Below are 24,020 nucleotides of genomic sequence, written 5' to 3'. Positions count from 1 at the left end.
GAACTTGAATACAGGACTAATGTGTGTAGTGACACATAATATTCAAAAAAAAAACTTTATTTCAACTTTAATTTCTGTCAAACAAATAAATGGTAATTAATCTGACGACAAATCCACAAATTTACGCCACTTGTAGTGTTGATTTATTGCAATTCATAAACAGAAAATCTGTCAAAAAACAAATTATAGCAACAGAGATGGAAGAGTTTCTAAAATATTTATTCATGGGATTAAAAAGACAAATGCAGCAGGGTTGAAGTGCAGAGTTTCAGTTCTACAGTGAGCCCTGCCGTGTCTACAGCCCTACGATGTACAACAGATAATAAACAAACACAGTAACAATCATACAATAATACTAGAACGCACATTCTTACAGAATGACTTGTCTCATCTCTGTTTCTACAAGCTAAGCTACTGTATTTGCTAACGGCAAAACAATATAATACTTCAAATAGCGCGTCGTCTCTTGGAAAATAACAGCAGGGTTATTTATTTGAAAATAATGATAAAAATCTTCATCATAGAGAATTATACAGCTTACATCGCCTCATTTTTTACCTCATTCATAATCTGTCAGTACAATGGCTGATGAACTTTAACAGACTTTATTAACAGAGTAATAAATACATGTTTGACCCCTGACAAATCATAGCCCTCCTTTCCCAAATCATCACCCACATTCTGCCTCTTAGAATGATTCAATCTAAAAAATATATTATTTATAACCGGGACAAGTTTGTGTTATTTATTAGACATTGTAATATCTTATTATCCAGACTCTGATGTAAAACAGGTTATTAACATAATGCTCAAAAGTAAAACAAATTCATATTTTAATACAGCCTCATGGATGTGCTGAAAATGTCACAGTCGGCTCAGACATCCGTTGTCCCACCTGCAACAATCTTTATACAATATGTTGAACAGAATCTGATTTTTTTTTTTAAAAACAAAAAAAACATAAGGAATGTTGTCAGGTAGCCAGACCGTAAATATGGCATTTGAAAAAAAATACAGATTTATTGGCAATGTGCTCCTGAGCACCACCTGTGTGTGCAGCAGCCTTCGAAATGAAATTCCTCTGCCTGTCAGCACATCACAACGCACTGCACCTCCACTCAAAATGCAGCTTTCCACACCTGAGAATCACTATCCATCTTTCTTTTTTTTTATAAAGCATACCAATACATCATCTCAAAAACTTGACATCTTCAATCCTGGGTACAAAAATTGAAATATAAGACTTTAATATTTGACTGTGGTGACTTGTAATATGCTCACATACATTTATAAATGTGTAAACGTGGCGAAAATGTTGAAATATTTTAAATGCATAGTGCAATAACTATAGCAATCATGTGGGAATGCAGGATGCAGAACAACAACTGTGTGTGCTTGTGCTGAGGGCTCTCCTGGAGCAAATACGTATAACACATGTCTCGGCAGCATTTGTAATCAATGAATCATTCCTCGTGGCACTAAGTCTGATCCGGGGACTTCTGGGAGCGGGTCAGGATAAAGGAGAAGAGCAGAGACTGAGGAGAGGATCTGGAGCAGAAGGCTGGTTGTCTCAGGTGTGAACGCACAGGAAGGATGGATGGAGAGAGAGAGAGAGAGAGAGAGAGAGAGAAAGTCTACAAATAATACTGTGGCTGATGGTCAGTGTTGTGTAGAGAGGGATGAGGCTGAGGGGAGGACAAAAGGTTCAAGGCTCGGTAACTGCACTGGGCTCCTTGTCATAGATGTAGCTGCCCACACCACCAGTGTTCACGCCTGGAAAAACCACAGGGACAGTAGAGGGTGTCAGGGGGTTTAAAAGAGAGGGCAAGAGCAGGTGCAACATGAGCAGGACAAGATGCAAAAAACTGTTTTCTGAATGGTCGCCCATAGGCTCAAGAAGCTGCTGTGATAAACACAATGTTATGATGAAATGACTCTTGAGTAACACTTAATGTTGTGCAAGATCTGCAGTTGTTTGCGAGTGCTCAGACAAACAACATTGTGTTTCAAGTGTAGCTGATAATTGGTGGGTTGACAGCACCCCCTAGCGGTTACCTTTGGGCCCGAAGAGAACAGCATAGCAGGGTTTGTGGCAGTAAGGCTGGCCGTCATGCTGTAATGACGAAAATACAACCATTAACACGATAAAAACATCCTCTTTCAGCTTGCATTTCTTTTGTTTTTGTGTTTTTTGGTCTGTCTTTACATTTATTTTCAACCTTCTTGCCCTTTTTAATCAAATTTTTGCAACTGTTTCCTTTTTTTTCACCTTTCTATGTTATTTTCTCCTCCTAAATGCCTCTTTTTTCCTCACCTCTGCATGACTGCCAGGCGCCAAAGTCTTGCTGCACCTCTCACAGCGCAGGCAGGGCCGATGCCAGTCCTTGCCCAGTGATGTCACCTTTTCAGCTGTGTTACACACACACACACACAGATAGACACAACTGTGAGACACCGTAGCAACCACTTCGCAGGTTCACACTTCTTACTCCAACCTTTTTTTCCCCCCTCACCTTGTTTCCTGGAAGTGTGGAACTACTTACCAAAATACACCTTCTTGTTGCATCTGGGACACAGGTTGGCCTCTCCGGAAAAAGTGGTGATGCTGCCAGCTGTCGACACATTTACCGACACATTATGATACAGGAGAGGGAAAAAGGTTGCGCATGATGGCAAGTAAAGGAAAATGGTTCAATAAATGGTCGCTAATCTTTTCAGTTAAGTGTGAAATTGAGTGTGCTGATGATGATGTGGAGATACAGAAATAAAACTGAGCCAAGTGCTAAACAGTTTTTATATGTTTCATGAGGGAATTATTGGGGCTAAACTTGCCAAATTAGATACTTTGATTGCCAAGGTAAGAGATTTACAATTCACTCCCACCAACAGGAGCCAATCATGGGAGCCAATGGATGTTCGGCGTACATGTAGTTCTGTGCTGGGAACTGCAGGTGGAGCCAAAAAGCAAATCTTAAATCATTGATGGCTTCAGCAACCAAGTGGCTGGAAAACTGCCATTAACTGAAAACTGTCCAGCGGAGATTAATTGAGCAAAAACAGTCGTTAAAATGATTTTTTTTGTTCCTGCTGATATGGTGGGTGTCCTGGGAAATCCTAATCTAACGATTCTGAGAAACTCCCCCACAAGCCCCGGGAGACTTTGTTTGTATTGATGTCCTTATCACTGAGTCAGCACCAGCTTCTTGAAAAACACCCAAATCTGCAAGGACAGCGGCTCTGTCGAGATGTTTTCTCGCACCAACACTTGCTGATAGATCCACAATGTGTGGTATACAGTCAATAGTTCTGGACGAATACATGCACATGTTTCTCATTTACCTTTTGATGGTGCCTTGGGTGCAAACGTTCTCTTCTCCTCAGCTCTGGGGGCTGAATCCACACTCGTAGGAGACGGGTTGTTGTTGGCTGGAGTATCATACACATAAGAACCGGCTCCACCGATGTTCACACCTGGCAAAGTAAGGGAGAAAAGTGAATAACTGCAACCAAAAAGGAAAGATTTATGTGATTTCCTGTCCATATGGCACTGATAAAATCTTCTACTTACTTCTTTTAATGTCTGAATAGCTTGAAAACTCCATTTTAATGTTGATATATGTTGTAAAAATGAGAATGTGAAGCAGTTTGTGTTGAATAAAATCACATGTACTACACCTTTTGGTCCAAAGAGGGCAGCATAGCACGGTTTGTGGCAGTAGGGCCTTCCATCGTGCTGTGGGAGACACAGAAAAAAAAAACCATAACATACAGATTTAAAGGCATACTATGCAGGATTTGTCGGTTACTGTTTGTAAACACAACATTCACAGTTGGCCCCTCCTCCCCGGCTCAACGTCTCTCTCCTCTGCTCTCTGTGCCTGTATGCACGAGGACGGGGCTGAGCTCCACACACACACACACACACACACAGACACAGACACAGACACAGACACAGACACAGACACAGACACAGACACACACACACACACACACACACACACACACACGCACCCACGCACACACACACAGAGCAGACAGCAGTCTGCTGCAGAGTCCACAGAGGACAACAAAATCCAGTAATAAGGGAGACAGTACAAGCAATTCATCAAACAACTGTTGAACAATCGGCGCTGTGTCCGCCATTTTGTAGCTTCCCTCTTGGATGCGTGCTGATGATCTGGCACCTGGTCGCTACGTTTTTATACACTCATACCCTGTGCGCTGTTATTGGCAGGGGGCTATAACACCCACTGCCAAAAGGTTGCAGCCCAGAAACGTCCCGAACACAGAGAAATCATAAGAAAATCCAGGCGGAGGGTAGGGTCTCTGTAGATAAATACACTGCCTCACACTTCTAGTGGGTCATAAGTGATGATTGAGAGGGGTTATTTTTGTATGAGTCTATATATACATTGACATAACCATGTAAAGATTAAAAAAAAACCCTGATGATGCAGAATGGTAAATTCAACCATGACATATTTTTATGTCAACATAATGTTGCTACGCATCTTTTAATTGAATTTTGGCTCTGATCTTTTATTTTGTGAATAGAAGAGACGGATGGACTATGTCCAAAAACGGAAACAAGCCTTTGCAGCTGCCTGATGATGTCACTGTCACAGGTTCATTCAACACATAATAATGACAGCGGCAGTATCCAAGAAACAGGACTCTGTTGACGAATCCAGCGCCAGGCTTCAGCACAGCCGACGTGTCTATACATGCGTGACTGTCTGTGTTTCCACTTGAAGGGGAAAAAACCCAAGTCTGAGACATAGATGGCTTGTTGCTGATGCATGCTGGGAATGCAGCGGTCATGCAGGAGCATGTGATCAGCTTTAGTTGGAGAACAAGGCAGAGGGCCAGGGTGCCCACTGGTCCAGAGCCCAATGCCCATAGATGAGAAGAACCGAAAGCACCGATGCCACGGGCAAGACGCCAGGCCCTGGGTGGCGAGGCAAAAAACTGGCGTTAATCAAGGGACATGCTACCCACAATCCTCTCTGCTTTGGCCACACGAGCTCCTTTTTCCTGAGAAGACGGTGTGGCTGAAAAAAGGATTGTTCTCTCACCTTTAATAATGCATTAGCCATGACAGGATCAGCTACTGTTAAAGAAGCCACGCACTCCTTTCTCACTTCCTGTTTGACATTTATGAGATCCGTGAGGGTCTGGACGCCGATGCAAGGCCGTGACTAAGTACTGATGGCTTTCTCAGGACAGGACACACAGGGCTTCATTGTCAAGTGAACTGAGTGGTCTGTTAGCAGTCTGCGAGACAGAAACCTCAGCTGCAGAGGGACCCTAAAAATGGATTATCCATCGCTGCACAGCCCACTCTCTTCCCAGCAGTCCACTTCCCACATCCTGACATTTAAAACCATCTATCTATATGTATTCTTCTTCGTCTTTTCTTTCCTTACTCGCACCCTTCCTCATCCTCATTTTAAGCCCCAATACTTCAACCTTCTGTGCTGGTTTGTCCGCGCATGAGACACCGAAATGATGGTGGATTAACTTTGAATCCCTGGTTGTTTTTGTTCTGCTTTTCACTTCCTTTATTTATAGGCTTTTGGCACACTTAGCTGTTAGCTATTTTCAGGATAGTTAAGGCTGTTCAGAGATGCCATCAGTTAACATGTATGTGGTACAGTGCACAGGCTACGGCATTAAGCTGGACAGTTCAACTTAATGTTTTTTCCCTTTCTCGATGGTAACCTTTTGAAAGATTTTTTAGAGACATGAAGAGGTCAATGTATTCAGTGTTTCATAATCATCTTCTGACCCCTCAGATTTATCTTGGGACCCCCTGAGAGGGGTCCTGACCCCAGGGTTGGAAACACTTTTAGTGAAACAACAGGTTACACTCATTTTGACTTTGTTGTCTGTAGATCCAAAGGTTTTCCACACAACAATATCAGTATTAGAGCTGTAATGACTAATTGTTTAGTTGACAGAAAATTAATCGTCAACTATTTTGATAATCAAATAATCATTTAAGTCATTCATTAAGCATAAAAGCCAAACATTAGCTGGCTACAGCTTCTTAAATGGGAGGATTTGAAGATTTTCTGTCATACTTGACAGTGCAATGAAAATCTTGATTGGACAAAACAAGACATTTGTAGATTTGAAGATGCTACCTTGGCCTCTAAGAAGTTATAACAGGGATTATACTATTTTTCCCCAACATTTTATGGACAAAACCATTAATCGATACCATAAATAATCATTGGTTGCAGCCATAATCAGTATATGAATGAACTGAGAAAATGTGTCTCATGTCTTAGTAACACCAAAAAATGTAGTGATAGGGTAAATAAAAAGTGTGGAGATTTGCAAAAAAAGTCTTTATTTAGCTTTTTGTAACTGCCTCACAGTCTTCATCAGGGGGTGAAGACTGAGGTAGGTGGTTGAAAGGTCTGGACAAAGCTCTTCAGTGGACCTGACAAAAAAAATCTTGTGTTTCTTATTTTCATTTGTGATTAATATGTTTTGAATTATAGTATTTTTACTTCCCATTATGGTTTGAGTGATTGAAACAGGAAATATAAAGTTATCATGCAGTCAGTCAGTAAGCTGTGAAACTCTTAAATTTAAGACAACGGGGTGAGATTTCTGACGTTAAGGGTTAACACAGCCATGATCTATTAGGGTCAACAGTAAAGAACTTGTCACCTTGTCTTTTCCAGCCTGGCGCTCTGCCATCAGCCTCAGGAAGCTGCTGCCCTCCTTTGGCCCACAGACCACAGGCCACACTGGGCTTCATCCCGCCCTCCCGACTCCTTTTAAAGAACTGCTGCTCTGAGGTTCATAACCTTTTGCATACCGGGCCGGGATAACATCAAACACCCTCCCCAACGATCCCACAGTCCTTCAACATTCCTTCATATTTTTTTTTTTTTTTTTTTTTTAAAACGCAACTTCTCTCAGCCTTTTTCTGTTTCCATGACGATGATCGAGCGCTCAGTTTTTTCCCTACTAAAGTCATGCCATTGCACTGCAGCCCGGGGCGGGATTTGGATGTTGTCCATGGAGAGAGGACGGAGAGAGGGAGAAGAGGAAGGTGGGCTGAGAGAGAGAGAGAGAGAGAGAGAGCGCGCGGGCCTCTGAGAGATTGTGTGACTACATTGCTGTAATCACGCAGAGATTAAACAGCACAGCAGCATCCTTTGAGGTCTGCAGGGAAATAGCTTTTTGTGTACAAAGACGCTGAGATCACATCCTCCTTGTGTAGAGAGAGGAGCAGGAGACTCAGAGAAATGTGCCTGTGTGTGTGTGTGTGTGTGTGTGTGTGTGTGTGTGTGTGTGTGTGATATTCATCCATGTGCTGAGAGGGTGAGAATTGAATCGTTGGCTGGGTCATGACAGGCAAAACAAAAAGGCCAAGATAAGGACATCCCCAGGGTGAAGGTGCCAGATAGTGAGCTACGCTGCTTTGAGGACCACAGTTCAGTCCAGACGTGATATACTGCAGTCTGATTGCGTAAAATGACCTGAAAGCAAGTCATCCTGTAGCGCTAACAGGGTTAAAATTCCCATAAGGACAAGCCATATTAACAGATGCAACCAGGCACACAACATGTCAGGAAAAGGACATGCGCTCAGCAATTTCCTGCACAAAATGTACACTTGATGAGACCCTCTTCCACCACAATACTGCAATCCCTCCCAGGTATGTACTCTGTAATTTAACTTGGCATATATTGGATATATGTCAAGAGATTTTTCATGAAACAGAGAAGGAAAAGTAAACAAACTGGAGAAAAAGTTTGTCAATAAGTCCATACATGGCTAAGAAGCACAGGCTGCACAGATTTCACAATGGCAGTCAACGAACTGGGGAAAAAAGCACTGGCACTGGGGGTTATAGACCTTTGACCCTGTATAATCAATGCTACTGTAACACTACTTTACTGATATTTTAAAAAGAAAAACAACATAATTCCTAAAAAAAAAAAGGAAGAAAAGAGAAAAACTTTGGTCCATGAAGTCAATTCAAAGAATCATAACATAATAAGCTATTTGGTGGACATTTTTAGCCACTGAGTGCATATAATGTTAGAATGAACGGCCTCAATGCAAAGTAAAACCCCCACCTCAGGCGGTGGTAGTGATGCGCTCCAATCACAGAGCTATACAAGCAATGAAAACCATCATGTCATCATGGCTCTTCCTTTAGAATTACAGCATTCAATTACACTGTGAATAGGAAGATTGTCCCTCAAACCAGAAAGCGCGTATTTAGACCTCTGCTGACCTGCCTTTAAGCAAGAAGCAGAACCTGTACATTACTGTAAATTTGATCTGAACTGTTGGTCGAACACAACCAGTCATTTGAGGACGTTACCTTGGGAAACTGTATAGATGAAACAGCTAATAGATGTCTTAAATCTTTAAATAAAAATACCAGTACAAGTTAAAGTCTCCCAGTCAATTTCTTACTTTTATCACCAAAATGTACTTAAATATCAAAAGTACTCATGTTGCAGAATGGCACCATTCAGAATGTTATATTTCTCATACAAATATATAATTGAAATATTTTTACTGATGCATTGATGCCTAAGGAGCATTTTAACAGTTTTAATTTAATTTGAACAACTTCTTGCAGTTTATTCTACAACAATACATCCTCCTTTATAAATGCATCACATGTTTTACATGTAAAATCTTAATCTGATGAGTAACCAGGAACTAAAGCTTTGAAATAAATGAATGTAGTGGAGTAGAAGTATAAAGTAGAATAAAAAGGAAATACTTAAGTAACTCAAACTTGTTCAGTATCACATGCATGATTTCAGCAAACGGGGACAGTGTTGTGCTGTTACGGTTGGTGCTGGGCGCATGGCGTGTTACTGACCTCAGCGTGGCCTCCGGCGTTGAGCAGCTTGTTGCAACGGTCACACTTCAGACACAACTTGTGCCAGTCCTTCCCCAGTGATGACACCTTCTCAGCTGCACATGAAAGACAAAAGAGAGAGAGAGAGAGAAGAGAGAGAGAAAAAGAGGGGATCCGGGTGAGTGCAAACATTCACGTCGAGCAGCGAATCGTATACATTTCTGCGAACAACAGCCTTTATTTTTCTCTATCGTGTTGAGCTTTGTATGCGTTATAATGTGACGTTCAATCGCACATGGCGGAGAGGAATTACGTCCCTCATTGCTTCACTCTACAGAATAACAATCAGCTTGTACTGTACTTCTGTGCCCCGATGGAAATCCTGTCATCATGCCAACTGAAGGATTGTTTTCTGGGAGGGAGGGGGGGGTGGGGGAAGGCGGGGATACTGGGAATGCCTGTGTACCACACAGGATGTTGCGGTGATGTCATTGCGGGATCGACAGACAGTGGCGCGAGTCCCGGTCCAGCTGTAACAGCAGGGGGTGGTCACATGTAACCCAGATCCTTTTGTGTAACCCCTCCAAACATGGACACACACACACCCATCCCCCCCCAGTTTACAGTATACCCATCCTGCTTCAGACGGCCCCTCAACCCCATTTCCGTCCCCCTTTCCTTTGCGTCTCCCAGCCCTCCCTCCCAGACAAGCGAAGGACCCTAATTATACCCTTTCCAATAATAAATGTCCTCCACTTCCACACAATGGACCCTGAGGAGTCATGCAGGCAGCAGAGGAAACACCTTCTCTTATCAAGGCAGGGCACAAATAACCGGATACTTGAGTCTGTTTCCTACATAACCTCAGTCAAAAACACACACAAACAAGAGTATGTATGCGGACATACAGACGATTACTTCCTCCTGTTCTTCGTCTCTCTAGCTGCTTTCCCATAGGTACCATAACCTGTAGATGTTTTGTGACATTCCTGCGTCAGTGTCGCATTCCTGGAAGCTAATTATTTCAGACGTCAGAGATTTTGAGAGTCAGTTGCTCAACAGTGAGGACATATTTTGTCCAAAAAAAACAAAAGAAAAACCGGAAAACATGTATTTAACAGGTTCAAATTAATTCAGAAGTTCATTATAAAATGGACATATTTCAAGTAGGGAAGTAGTTTTTCTGACTCATACTGTAAGTTGGAACCTTGATGCACCAGACTATAACATTTATAACATTTTCAGCTGCAAAAACAAGCGTAAGAGATGGCCAATTTAGCATGAGCAATGTCTAACATATCCAAACAGACACAACAAAAATTATCTTATGGGTATCAAGTGGAAGAGTTTTCTCAGGATGACTTTATGGGATCCGACTACTCCCTGCAGAGGTTTCTGTTTACTCTGCAATCAGTCTCATTGTCAGTTCTCCCTGTCAATTACGACACTGAGACAAATGGCCAACAACAAGGCCCTGGAGAATAGCTGGGGTGTGGTGTGTGTGTGTGTGTGTGTGGGGGGGGACCTCCCATCAACACAACAGAGTGGAGGAATGCTGACTTGACCAGAAGACACAGCCGGAAATGTTAAATCATTCTTAAAGATACTGTTATTCAGGATAAAAAAGAAGCCTGCAATAAATTACTCTGTTGCTCAATAATCTGCTCTTAAATCAGATCAGAGGACGGCCACAAAAACCTCCAGACACCATCGTTAAGAGTTAAAAGGAAATATATGAGTGGGATCAGTAGCTTGTGTGTGTCTAAACCTATAACACGCTGTTTCGTGTCACTGCTTACGCACCAACTGACACTTCAATTATCAGACAGTTCAACTGTCTCTGGCACTAAATTAAATTGCTTTTGTTGTTTACAGCTCAACTGATGTTTCAACCACTTTAATCTCTTACGCTTTAAAGTGGAAACAGACAACTTTTTCGACGTTATTGCTTTGCACAAACAAGTAACTACAGCAGGGGTTTGGTGTCGGGGGGGAGGTGGGAGTAACGTTAGAAGACAACATTAGTTTGTTCATTCATTCAGTCTATAATGGAGACATGAAAGCAGATATAAATTCTTTAGTATATGTTGAAAAAAGCAAGCTGGGTTGGTTGCATGTTTGTGTTTTACAAAATGAAAGAAACTGTACAACGGAGACGGTGATAACATCATTTCTGTTTGTTCAGTTTTCATATGAAGAGAGTAGATCAGCAGCCTGACTGGATACTTATCCAGTACTGTATGGCTGTAGGGTTGTAAATATAGTGTATGCGGATATAAGTAGTGTGTCATCAGATTCGCCTGTGCAATATTCCACATTAAGACAATAGTATGAGGTTGGCGACCTAACAGATTATTTGGAAATATAGCTACCGATAGCCACCATTTAAAAAAAAAAACAAAAAAAAAATGCTATCCTCTTCCTCTTTTGTGGCGCAATGGTTGACGCGTTTCCTTTGTGCAGTAAATCGAGCCTTCATTTTCCCGGGAAATCGTAGCTGGTGGCAGAAAGAACTGCATTTCACTATGATAATAGGCTTATAGGGAACCCATCTAAAAAGACAGATGGTGTCATTAATCTATAGCCATTACACTGTGCAATCAACATTTACTTCACAATGATGAGTTAAAGCAAAAAAAGTTGTCTATTTCCACTTTAACTGACAGTTCAACTGCTTTCAGCACTTTTAACAGTTCTTTCAACGCTGTAACTTTCACTCTTCAACTACTTTAAGTGCTTCATAGAAACAGGGAATTAACATTTTAAGACATTTCAACCTCCATCTAGTGTCATTTCCTTCATAAAATGTGGCCTTTTCCACCTCATCTTGAATTAGAGAATCATCACAAACCCTTATAAAACCTTTAGACAATGTTTGAAGACAGTATGAAAGGAACCAGAAGGGGATTAAACTGTCTTCTGAGTGTGAGTGTGTGTGATTTATTCACATCTAAATCTGAAGATAGCCATATACCTCCCAACACCTCTACAGTGTTGAAAAACAGACTAGATAAATGGAAAAGAGGAACCCTGCCAGTGTGTCCTCATTGTTGTTTTCAGCGTGTGTGTGTGTGTGTGTGTGTGTGAGACTCAGAAACACACCTCCGGACAGATTTGAAAAGTTAGCGCATGAATGGAAACAAGACGTCAGAGCCTCACCAGTGTGTCCTCATTCCTCTGTAGATGACTGTGTGTCTGTGTGTAGTAACAAAGTCCACTGTTTAACTGCTCCCTCTTTTAAAGGGCAGTTGTTATTGTAAGAGGGGTGAGCCTGTCTGTCTGTATTATGTGTTGTGGGAGTTATAGAGTGGGGGAGGTGGAGGGGGATCTGTATCTGGCCCAGATGTTTATACCCCCAGCTCCGAGCCAGCCTCTATCCTTATTATCCTTCATATAGCCACGACCACTGAAATAAAGCCAGAAAAAACATGCATTTGGGTCGACACTGTTACATGAATTCAATAAAAAAAAAAGAAAATTAACACCACAAGAGAATTATATAATGAATGAATCAAAGGACGAACACATTCAGCTCTTTCGTCTCTCAAAATAGGAAACGTGTGGGCACAAATTAAGCGAGTGAAATGTCACCGCGTCTTCCCTTAACTCGTTATGGCAACGACGTGAAGGTAAATGCACCCACTTGTGTAAACAATCGAGATCTTCTTACAGGGAGGGGAAGTCGCACCGGATATTCACATTTACATCGTCAACATTGATGAGGATACGCCAAATCCTTTTAGCCAATCTAATTTCTCTCACGACACCCTGCAATTTGCCTTGCTCAAAAAACAAACAAACAAACAACCGAGGATTCCCTTGTGATTTAATGTAAACAGTGGAGCTGCGTTAGAAAGAGTGGTAGTTTATCTCATGTCGCTCCTGTCTGTTATAGATATATCTAGAATTGCTGTAAGTCCTGTTTTTCCTGTTTTTGGTTCCTTATATGTGATGATTTAATGCTTTTCTTTGTCAACAATGATAGTAAACTGATTCTCTTTGGGTTTGGGACTGTTGGTTGGACAAAAAAAAGATGTATGAAGAAGTTACCTTTTTTTTTTTTACTATTTTCTGACATTTTATTGACAAAAAGATTTATTGATTAATCGAAAAAATGATCATCTTATTAATCAACAATGAAAATAATCATCAGTTCCAGCCCTAAATTCAGGTTTCTTGCTGTCTTTAATAGTGGAGATGGGCCACCTCGCCTGAAACAAACCACTACTTCTGCTAACATTGATTAAAATTATTACAAAACATTAACCTTAGCAAACGCCAAATGAGTGTGACTACTGTTCAGACTGTAATCTACTAATTAAATTGATCACATGACGAGATACGTCAGTATCCGGGTGGCTACAATGATATTTATTGCTTGCCACCATCTTGGCAGTTACTGGAGCCAAAAAAAAGTCCAGATCTGGTTAAAGGTATAAAAGCCTGGATGGAGCACTAGTGAGATGAGCAGAAAGCAACCACGACAGGTGACGTCGACGATGTGCCGGAACATCTGTTTGATTAAGACAGATTTTACCATCTGGTGGAAAACAAAATATTCACTTTCTGTTTTTAAGAAGAACGAAGCCTAAGCTTAGCTTAAAGCTTAGACTAGCTAAGGAACTACAGTTTGTGGCAAATATAAAGTGTACAATTGCTGTAAAGACTTTTCACACTGATGACATTTCTAAACTGAGTCACATTGTGTCTCTAAGAACATGTGAAGTACTGACGGACAGATGATGCTACTGCAGGTCACTGAGCTCCAGGACGGAGGAAAATTGAAACAGTGCTGGTCAGAGGTCGTCATCATAACTATATGATACCTGCACCGCTGTAAGCTGCTTAATTCCAGGGTTAAGCTCTTCGGTCTGCGTTCAGCTTCTCTGATTGCATTGTCAATATGGTTTAAATCACTATGCTAAGTGCCATGATGACTCCTGCTCTGAGGAAACCTGATTCACATCACTGATATTTAACAAAATGGGAGAGGCTAAAAATAGAATACTATATATGGGTGTTTTCGTCATTTCGTTTAGATTTGTGCACTTCTCAGTCAACTTAAGCCAAAAAAAAAAAAAAGAATATCAGCTTGAGCTTGTGTTTATGATGAGATATGATCTGACCAGGCGGCAACACAAGCACAGTTTCATGCAGAGACGAGTGCCAGAACTGCACTGCACCACCTGATCTGCATCTACACAACCTCTGCAGTGCCACACCACCCACAGTCGAGTCCATTCGGAGCCAGGGAATTACCAAACAGGCTCCCGTGCAAAGAGAAATTGACTCGACGCCCAACGAAAAAAAAAGCATTACGACAGCGTCGGTGCCACCGCTGGCTTTGCACGGGCATGAAATTAAAGGCAAACATCTCATTTTTTTGCAGTTTCTGCCATTCGAAACTAAGTTTTAAAAGCATGAGTGAGGGGTTTAAGCACTTTTTACGTCACTAAATGGAAAAAGCTTTCACATATTCACATATTTACAGAGCATTGGGTCTTGCTAACACATTTTATAGCTACAAAGAGAAAGGTGTATTGTTCTGAGGACATATTATCCATAATATATGTCCATAAAATGAGGATTTATCAGGAGTCAAAGCATAACCATTCAATATGAAAGTCATGCTTTTTGATGAAAGGAAATAACTATTTGGGCCTAACTTTATTCCAGGGAAATTGGAGTCATAAGGCATCTAATGCAAAGAGTAAAAACACCAATTCAAACATCAAACACTTTGAGTTTCTTTGAAAATGAATTACTCATGTGATATTCCAGCGGTAAGAGCTTCCAAAGACAGAGGTACATCAGAGAACTTCAAGCAGGTTATAATTAGATTCATTCTGTTTGATCTGTTACACGATGCACATACATTTCAGATCATATTCAGAGTGAAACCAATTATATAGAGTCCCTCAGCCTGTAAGAGGAGCAGCATGGGAGCAGGCTTGCAGTAAATAGTGTACAAACACACTGTAATTGGACAGAACATTAAGCAACAGAACTTTAACAAGCAGTCTTCAGAGAGGGGGATCATTAACGGCCCATTTCTCCAAATGACTTAATTACGGTTGCTTAATTGGCAGCTGCACCCAAACACCAGAGCTGAGGATGAACTGGGATTCACCCCCTCAGGGTCAGGAGGAAACTGGTGCCCTTTCTGTTGCTCAAGAGCTTTAAAAAAGGCACAAAAAAAAAGCACTGGGTACTCAATATTTATACAGCTGAACTTCCAGCATGCAGCGCGACAGGAATGTCCGCCAAGGGGTTGGGCTGTGAAATCTCATATGGGTGCTCTCTTATCACTCAATAATTCGATCAGGGTGCAACGAGGGGAAATCTAATGCGTTTGACAAAGAGGACAACGCCGCGGCCAGAGGAGCTCGTCCCTTTACAGCGAGATAAAAAATCAACTGTAAAGGCTGCGGTTTCCGGATGTTTAACGGCTTTAAGAGAAATGTACAAAAATGTAGCACGCTTTGACGGAGCATGATGGACAAACACCGATCATCAAAAGGCTTACAACTGTGCGATTTGTAACCGTGAGTTTGTGACACGAGGCTGACACTAGACGCGTTCACCATTATGAAAAAGCAGACATGACAAATCACTAGCTTAATTGATTAAAGAGCCTGTTTGTAAGTCTGTTTGTAATCTTCGTGATGTAACCGATGTTATTGTAAGTATCTCTAATTCACGGTTGGCCGGATTCTGTTCTGTTGCACCCTCTGGTAATTTGGACCCATCTGTTCAGCTCATCCTACAGTAAACCCGACCGAAACACACTCACAAACACACACACACTGCCCTCTTCCCCATCCTCTTTCTCGTTCCCTTCATCCATCAGTGACAGCTGAGTCCAAGCGGGTGTTTTTTTGTGTTTCGGTTCTTGTCACAGCAGTGTGATAATAACTACACGTTCTAATAAGCACCATACACCTGACTGACTGACTGGGGGGGGAGGGCAACAAGGGCAAATCAGGACCTAAACATGGGAGGTGCATTCAGTAGAAACTCGGATCACAAGAAATGTTTGTAAGGAAAAAACAAGCGGCCTGTGTTTCCTTCTCTGCATCCTCTTACTATTATACTCTCTGGAGTACAAACACCCTGAAGGACTGGTGACCTTCTCCTTAACTTCACACACAATGGCCATTCAAATAAGACACACAGGGGCATTCAGCCTCACCCATTGAACTGACTTTGAAAGTAAGTTTCCAGCTGAGGAGTAGGTTTAGACGTTCATCACACTGTGTGTGTGTGTGGTGAGTTAAGGTCAAAATGTGCTCAAGGTTGTTTTTTTTTTTTTAAGTTATTTTGCTAAATATTTGATTTTAGGTGATTTAGGGTGCAGATTTCTTTATTTTATTTGCAGCTTTAACTAGTTTCAAGTCTAGGAGGCATTATGAAAGAAATAAGATGTTATAGCTAATATGCCAATACTGTACAACGGGGCTAAAACCAATGTTTACTTTCATTATCAATAAATCTGTTACTGCTATAAGGTCAAACAACCGTTACAAAGACCCAAAAGGGAGTCAGTTTATGATATATAATATGAGGTAAAACAAATTCTCACACTGGAGAAGCTGAAACTTTCAGTAAATGAAGAATTTTGAAGTTATATGATTAATAATACATTTAGGGCTGCAACAGTTATTTTCATTATTGATTAATGCACATAATATTCATTTTATTAGTTGTTTGATCAATATATCAATCAGAAAAAAAAAATGTCAGTCACAGATTTTGTCTAACAGTCCAAATCCAAAGATAGACCATGACTTTACTGTCACATGAAAGAGAGAAAATAAGCGAGTCCTCACATTGGAAAAGCTGGAGGGGGAAATGTTTGATATTTTTGTTTGTTGACCTATTTTGATAGTTTTATTCATTTTAAAAGCAAAAATTGGAAAAAAAATGTGTCGCTTTCAGCTTCTCACATGAATAAATTTAATACCTAAATTGGTCTGTTGGGTGGACAAAACAAGATCTCACCTTTGACAATGGGAACTTATTTTTCACCATTTACTGACATCTTATAGACTAAACGATGAATTGAGAAAGTAATTAATTGATAACTAAAATAACTATTAGTTGCAGTGCTACACTATTGTGCAATACCTGTATATAAACAAACAACTGCACGTCACTGACAATGTTGAAAGATTGAAAAACCAGGAAACAATTTATGAGAAGGATGTTTTTGAGTTTTAGAGCACATCCTCTGCCGAGTGAACTGAAAATGAGTTGACGTGATGTAGTGATGTGCTGAACATTAGAATTGATTTGTTCAGGGTCGATGTGTGCTTGCAGCTTCCTGTGGTGCTGACAGTGTTTGTGCAGGGGAAAGGACTGATGCTAAAAGAGAGTCTAGGAAACATGTATCTGGATCTCCTTGTGGCTGATGCAACCCCGTAGCAAAACTTTGGTCTGGAGGTCGTCTGTCGCCTAAGCCAAGGCGAGGTTTCCTCCCCAGGCTTTCTCTCTCTCTCTCTCTCTCTCTCTCTCTCTCCCCCCCCTCCCTCTGTGAATAAAAAGAGGCCGACCTCGTGAATCCTGCTGGCTGACGTAAATGGGCTGCAGTTAACTCGCATCCTGTCTGCGCTGGCCAGAGAAGCCGCAGGCAAAGCAGCTCTCCACATTCCCTGCCTCGGTGACTTGTTCGCCCTCCCTGAACCTCTGGGCTTTGCTTTCACCACATTGCATCTCTAACTGGTCAGGACACTGTGTCCCTACTACAGGGACTTCAAAAAGATCTAGTCTGCATGACTAGCTTACAGAGAAGTGGACCATGTCTTCAAAAGTGGGAGCGTACATCTATCAGTGGAATGGCACCTTCAGATCTAGCCTGAGGTAATTGGATAATCATCCCTTGAGGAGCAGACATCATATGACAGAGGCATAAAATGTAGCAGTGCTTAAGACTCCTTTGAGTGAAATCATCTGAGTCTTGTAAAGTGGCGTGATAAAATTGACCATGTCTACATGAGAGCCTGGTCAAGTGGAGTAGTTTCCTTTGAAAGTGTTGGAGGAAGTAGCTTCAAGTAGCTTAAACTTTAAATCCTCAAGATTTCAGTCCCGGTGGCCAGATGCATAAACGATGCATGCGCACACATAAACCATGCATACGCCACTTCCCGCACATAAACTTTCAGATCAGGCGTACACACGTTTCTCTGAAGCGATCTGAGGGTCGTGTGATGAGGATTTAGGTGAAATATAAAAGGTGAGAGACGGAATCTTTTGGTAAAACATTGTTTGTTTATGTTGACAACCAGCTGCACTGATTGTGTGATTGTTTTTTTTGCGTTTACACAGAGATTTGTAAAATGCCAATCAAAAGGTGCATTTATTAAAAGGTAACACTGATTAATTACATCATTCTTTTAATGTACACTGGAGTCAACGTTGCATTTTGCGGTTAATATTCTTTCTATCTTATCCTTAGTTGTGTCACACCTCGTAAAGTCGGTTTAGATAAGAGCACTGCAAACTAATCGATGATGTCATTTCTGAGATATCATTCAAAGCCGTTGGTTCAAGGCATGTTTTCATCCATTTATGGCTCATTGTGGAAGTGGAAATGAGGCTCGTGCACGTTCTCCCAGTTTCACAATGACTGAGATTTATAAAAACAGAACCATGTGTATGTACAGCTTTACCTGACGAAACCTGATGGAAAGGATCCGTCTGCATATTTATGGCTTTGTGCGTACACACAGTTTCAGTCATGAATCTAGACAAGAGTTTTATGCATCGGGCCTCTAGTTGATTTGGCAACACCTGTGGTAACTGGTTGTATTGGCATTTTAATAATGCGAGTCACAGGGTAAAATTGGAAATGACAGGTGTATTGATCACTGGGGTCGGCAAATTCACCTTGAGTAGCAACTCAGAGAAACGCAATAGAGCAAAAGATCCAGCAGTCACATTGTTTTAATAAAGAAGACTAAAGAAGTGATTCAACAATGTTGTCTGACACAGTAATACTGAACTAATGCATTATTATATTGTACATGAAATGCTTGTAAGCATCATTTCCAGTGAATCCCTTGTGTTTGGATTCGGGCTGTGACTCTATTTGGAATTCAAACTACAGTTTAAACACGGAAAATGTTCAATCTTCAAATGTTCTTTGGTTAAAAGATAATAAGACTTGTTGGCTGCGTTCAAATTAATTGGAGCATGTTTGTTCTAGAGCCACAACGATTAGTTGATTAATCAATTAGTTGATTGACTGCTCTTTTCTGGTCTCCTTTGACAAAGTGAATATCTTTGGGTTGTGGACTGTTGGATGGGACATAACATGACATCATTTTGGGCTCTGGGAGACAGTGATTGACATTTTTCACCATTTTCAGACATTTTATAGACCAAGCAACTAATCGATTAATCAAGAAGATAATCGGCAGATTAATCGATAATGAAAATAATAGTTAGTTGCAGCCCTTATTTGTTCTCATTCCTTTGAACTAGAGCTGCAACCATTAGTCGATTCATCAGTTGGAAGGTCAATTTATCTGCAACCAGGAAGTAGTTAAGGTAGCCAATCCAGGGAGTGAACTGCTGTTTTTCTTGGGTGACATTAACTGATGAGTCGACCAGTTAGCGAGTTTATGTTGAGAATAATGAGTGCTGGTATTTTGACATGTGTCAAACGCTGCGGGTGTGTGTTGCCCTTCCAGTTTTCTTGCTACTGAACCGTTTCATTCTATAATCCTTTTGGTTGAACTGATCTGATCTTTTTCTGATTTGTGATTACCATCAATGACTTTTCTATGTTTTATCCAATACTGTTTTTGTAGTTACACAACTGCTTCCATTAAAAAACTTAAAATCTGGTCTTCAGCTTTTTTTTTTTGGAAACATCTTTAGCTGGCTGCACACTCTGACACTGACTGGCTGAAAAAAATACTGGCCAGAAATCATAACATTTTCATTTCAAACCCATTTTAATAAGGATTTTGACTTTATACTATGAATTATTTGGATGATGAAGTGCAGACAACCATCCTTTCTGTGCCTCTGCTGTTACATAACAAGTTTTACTGCTGCAAGGTGGAATGGTTTCACCTGTGCTGGGAGGGGGGGCAGCCTGACTTTCAGCACCGAGCTTAATGCCGTCTCCATTAGGGGATCAAATTTGTACCTCAAAAAGACAGAGAAGAAGGACCCTCATTGACTGGCGCACAGTAGCTGGCAGGTTATGCAATGGCACCGAGCAGGAGGCAACGACTCAAGAAATGATGTTACATAACTGACGAGGCACATTCACACAGCCCACTGGGCAGCAAAGTGGAAAACAGGGTACTCTAGTGTTGACAGAAGGGAGCTGGAATCAAAAAAAAAAAAAAGGGAATTGTGTGAACGTCTGGGGTAAAAGGGGCATAAAAAGAGGTGTGTGGGAAACAGCGCACCGCTCCGTATCGTCGGGGCTGAGAGGACGAAGGTATTCTGCCTCGCTGGAAGGCCAAACGTGCGCAGAGACAGAAAGAGCCTTGTGTGAATAGAGATGTCGTTTCTAATTATAATGCATGAGGCATTTTGAGAGTCTCCGTTTAAATAAAGGCGGGCCATCTCACTCCATTTCCCCCAGTCCTTGCAGTTCAGGAAAAGAGGAATTCAGGGCCTGAGGCAAGACCAAGTGATTGAAGAAGAGGAAAAGAGAGACAGAGTGAGAGGAACTGGTGAATGAAAGGGAGAAAGAGAAACTCACAGTGGAGCGCCATCAGTTCACATTTAGTTCCTCGTTTATTCACTCGGCTGGACAAAGATGCACTGCTCCCGTTTGTCATGCACAAGAGCTGTGGCTGGATCGTTCGGCCGAATTTGGGTCTTGTTGGTGAGATTTAGTGAGCCGTGCCGTGTTGTGCTCTGCATGGACTCTCTCTCTCTCACATGCTAACAATGTATTTCCACTGGGGCCTGGTCACATGTCCGCCAATAGTCCCCGGTGTATTCTGACCATCTCAGGAAGTAACATATGTGAGGCCACAATGTGACCACTGGGAATTGGAGTTCAGCTAACCCTTGCAAAAAAATCTAATATCAGAGCAACCCCCTTGAGATGGTCGCTTTTTTTTCAAACTTTAACACTTAAAGATGAACTGCTAGACATAAGGTGTCCATTCTCAGTGTTTGTGCACTTGAGGCTTCAAGTTTCCACATCACATTTGTGTAAGATGAATACTGGACCAGGATTGGCTTCCAGACTAGCTGTGATTTTACAAATCATGCTCGTAGCTACTCTTGATTTTCGGTGAGCACATAGAAACTTTCCCTGTTCAGGAGATGAAAGTGAAAACAGCCTTCTAGTGTCAAACTCTGCACAGTGAAGCTCAAACATCCAATTGAAGTTAACATGAAGCAAAACACATTTTTTTGAGTGGAGGGGGACTTTAACTTTAACAGAGAAAAACAGCAGCAACAGTCAACATTTGCCTTTAGTGGCAATTAAATGGAACCACATTAAACAGCTGTTCATTAGAGTAACTAACAGAAAATAATAATTAAAACATTTCCCTGAAACCAAAAGGATTTTCCTTCTCAGACTGTGGCTCACCGCCACCATGTGAAATTACGTTGTTTTGCACATGAGTAAAGAGGAGAGTAAAACGTTGAATGCCTTGCCTACTAAATCCAATATTTGACAACACCAGCTGGAGGACCAGGTGGGTTAACGGCAGGGTGGGCCAGTCACCACTCTCCATATAGCACACCACGAACCACCGCCACAAAGAAGAAAAAGAAATGGGAGCAAGATGGGACAGGAAATAGACAATTTTCTCTATCAATAACACATGTTCTAATGTAGATCAGAAGCAGGGTGTTTTTTTCCACTTTGCTACCTCATTCGTGCCTGTTTTCTGACATTAATGGTTTCTGCAGACCTGAAATTTCACCTCAGAACAGAACGTCTTGTGTCTCTTGAAAGCCAAGTGGCTGGATGTGGAGGACGTATGTAGGTGGAGCTGCTGAGCTCATTCTACGGTATCTGAAATTTATCACTGACATCATGTTGACGCTTCAGACTGTGGGTAGCAGCACAGCAGACACACACACACACACACACACACACATACATACAACATTTCTCCCCTCCCTGACCTCTCCCATGCCTTGTCATATGGTTCACAGCCTCCCTTGCAATGGCTAAAACTTAAATAATGTCATTAACCCCTCCCGTCACTTTCTCCAGTCCTCCCTGGTGTGCAGCCATGCTTCCCTCTTTGTAGCCGTTCATCATCCTCATCATCTTTACAGTCAACTCTGCCCCGAACGCTCTCCACCCAAAAGACACACCCCAACCCAAAAATAACTCACACTAGGCTGGATCTCAGTATGTTACATAAAAAAAAAAAAAACATATAACATGCATCACTGAGGAGCTGTGACTCACTCGCTGCAGCGAATTAAGAGTACAACCGCAAATGAATACTCAGACATGCATAAAAAAATCTGTATTTGAGGAAGAATACATCTTATTTGCGCAGATATTATTCCATGCCAGTGACTCTGGGGACCCACAGGATGAGCAGCAGCTGTGATGTTCGCTGCCACTCCTGTTACGTAAGAGGACTTCCATCCACTCACATAATTGATTTTGACCCCCGTGACAGCTCTGATGTGTGCTGTGAAGTGTAGAAAAGATCCCTGCTGAAGGATGATTTTTTTTTGTGTGTGTGTCTGTGTGTGTGTGTGTTGCCAGCATGCAGCAAAACATAAACACAGGATTACTCAGGGTTCAACAGTACAGTAAGCATGTTTCCTAAAAATACATTCAACTTAACATGCGCAGCCTTCAAAATTCAGTGCACCCATGTTAAATTTTTGTTTATCTTCACGACCTAAGCTCCTTTAATCCTCTGCTATTGCTCTTCCCTGTGTGCATTTCTTCCACTATAAACATCTGTTATAGTAAATATAATATGCCATCTTCCTCGCTGCCACTGAGTGTGACTCAAAGCTCTTTGCTTAAGTGGGTGTTTTGTTTTCCCATCTTTGTTTACAGAGATGCAAAAAAAAAAAGATGCATGTTTACAGGTTTTTTCTTCCCACTGACGCAGCATGATTGTTACTGCTTTCCTCCGTGAGTGGGCAATCTCAGCATATGGCATTTCTGCACTCTTGGCAAAGGCTTCCATCAGCATACCCCTCCAAAGCCAACTGCCAAAGCTTGGATGTTTACCAAACACAACAAATGAAAAATGGCACAGATCAGAGTCAAAATAACATAAATCATTCATCCAGACTTGTGAAGACAGTGCAGACAGGGGCATGTCTTCTCTCACACACGTCAAGATTATTTTAGGTGTGTAACTAATTATCAATTTGTTGAAATATTTGCTCATAGGGCTTTTGTTTACATTGATCTCTTTGCCTCTCCAGCTTTTAGTTTTCCCAAAGTTTGACTCTGTGAATCATTTACATTTCTAGCAACTCTTTCCCTAAAAAACAAAAAGCCTAATCTAAGGAATGCTGTGAACTTCACTTGCTATATATGAGAAATGTACATGTCTCCCACCATTGCACACAAAAAAATAAGCAATATTGAGTTTTATGGACTAATATTAATCTACTGTCAAACATACGTTACATAAATACATTTAATATCCTCCTGAAGGTTTAAATATTGTTCAAAACACACAGAAGTAGTCAAAATTGTATGTGCACATTCAGAACTCCATTTAAAAAGTAGGCATTTTAAGTAAATGTCAATATAGCGTAATTGAACGTATGAAATGTACATTTTTTTCAATGAATGGGCATTAGCTGCTTTATCTATAAATTAGAGCACTATTTATGGAGTTCGTGAAATAAAATTCAGCTATAACAATACAAAAAATGTGAGACAAGTTGTCCTACATTAACAATCGATCCCTTATCAGGAGTATCTTTTGGCTAACAAGCGGGGGTCACCATCATGTGCCAAAAGTAATTTCCACAGCCAGAACCAATTAAAACGGACAATACTCACCGAAATACACCGTCTTGTCACACTTAGGGCACTTTGAAGCCATGTTGCGATGTTCTGGGTCGAGTGAAAGTGATCTATATGTTTTGTTTGTTTGTTTGTTTCTCTCTGGAGCGGCGTCCACACTCTCTCTTTTCTCTCTTCGTCCTTTGGCTCTCTTCTCTCCACAGCAAGTGTCCCGCTCCGCTCACAGAA

At 41.3% G+C, this 24,020-nt stretch overlaps 1 protein-coding gene across 1 annotated transcript; it reads right to left on the bottom strand.

Annotated features, from left to right (window-relative positions):
• Positions 1-203: 203 nt before the first annotated feature.
• Positions 204-24,020, bottom strand: crip2 (cysteine-rich protein 2). Its single transcript, XM_067614941.1, has 8 exons — positions 23,829-24,020; positions 8,867-8,961; positions 3,676-3,733; positions 3,340-3,471; positions 2,544-2,612; positions 2,315-2,409; positions 2,056-2,113; positions 204-1,773 (listed from the first exon to the last, which is right to left on the bottom strand). The coding sequence occupies exons 1-8, from the start codon at positions 23,869-23,871 to the stop codon at positions 1,706-1,708; spliced, it is 618 nt and encodes a 205-aa protein (XP_067471042.1). The 5' UTR covers positions 23,872-24,020; the 3' UTR covers positions 204-1,705.

This window comes from Thunnus thynnus, chromosome 16, assembly GCF_963924715.1.
Source record: "Thunnus thynnus chromosome 16, fThuThy2.1, whole genome shotgun sequence".
Taxonomy (NCBI): Eukaryota; Metazoa; Chordata; class Actinopteri; order Scombriformes; family Scombridae; genus Thunnus; species Thunnus thynnus.
This window is presented reverse-complemented; position numbering and strand designations above follow the sequence as displayed.

What these genes read in the sequence shown, in the direction of transcription:
- crip2 (XM_067614941.1), bottom strand. Translation starts at nt 23,871, where the DNA reads ATGGCTTCAAAGTGCCCTAAGTGTGACAAGACGGTGTATTTCG. An exon ending in ACCCAAGGCACCATCAAAAG is followed by an intron (nt 2,613 to 3,339) that starts GTAAATGAGAAA and finishes ATGTGTCGACAG; the next exon opens with CTGGCAGCATCACCACTTTT. An exon ending in CAACAAGAAGGTGTATTTTG is followed by an intron (nt 2,410 to 2,543) that starts GTAAGTAGTTCC and finishes TGTGTAACACAG; the next exon opens with CTGAAAAGGTGACATCACTG.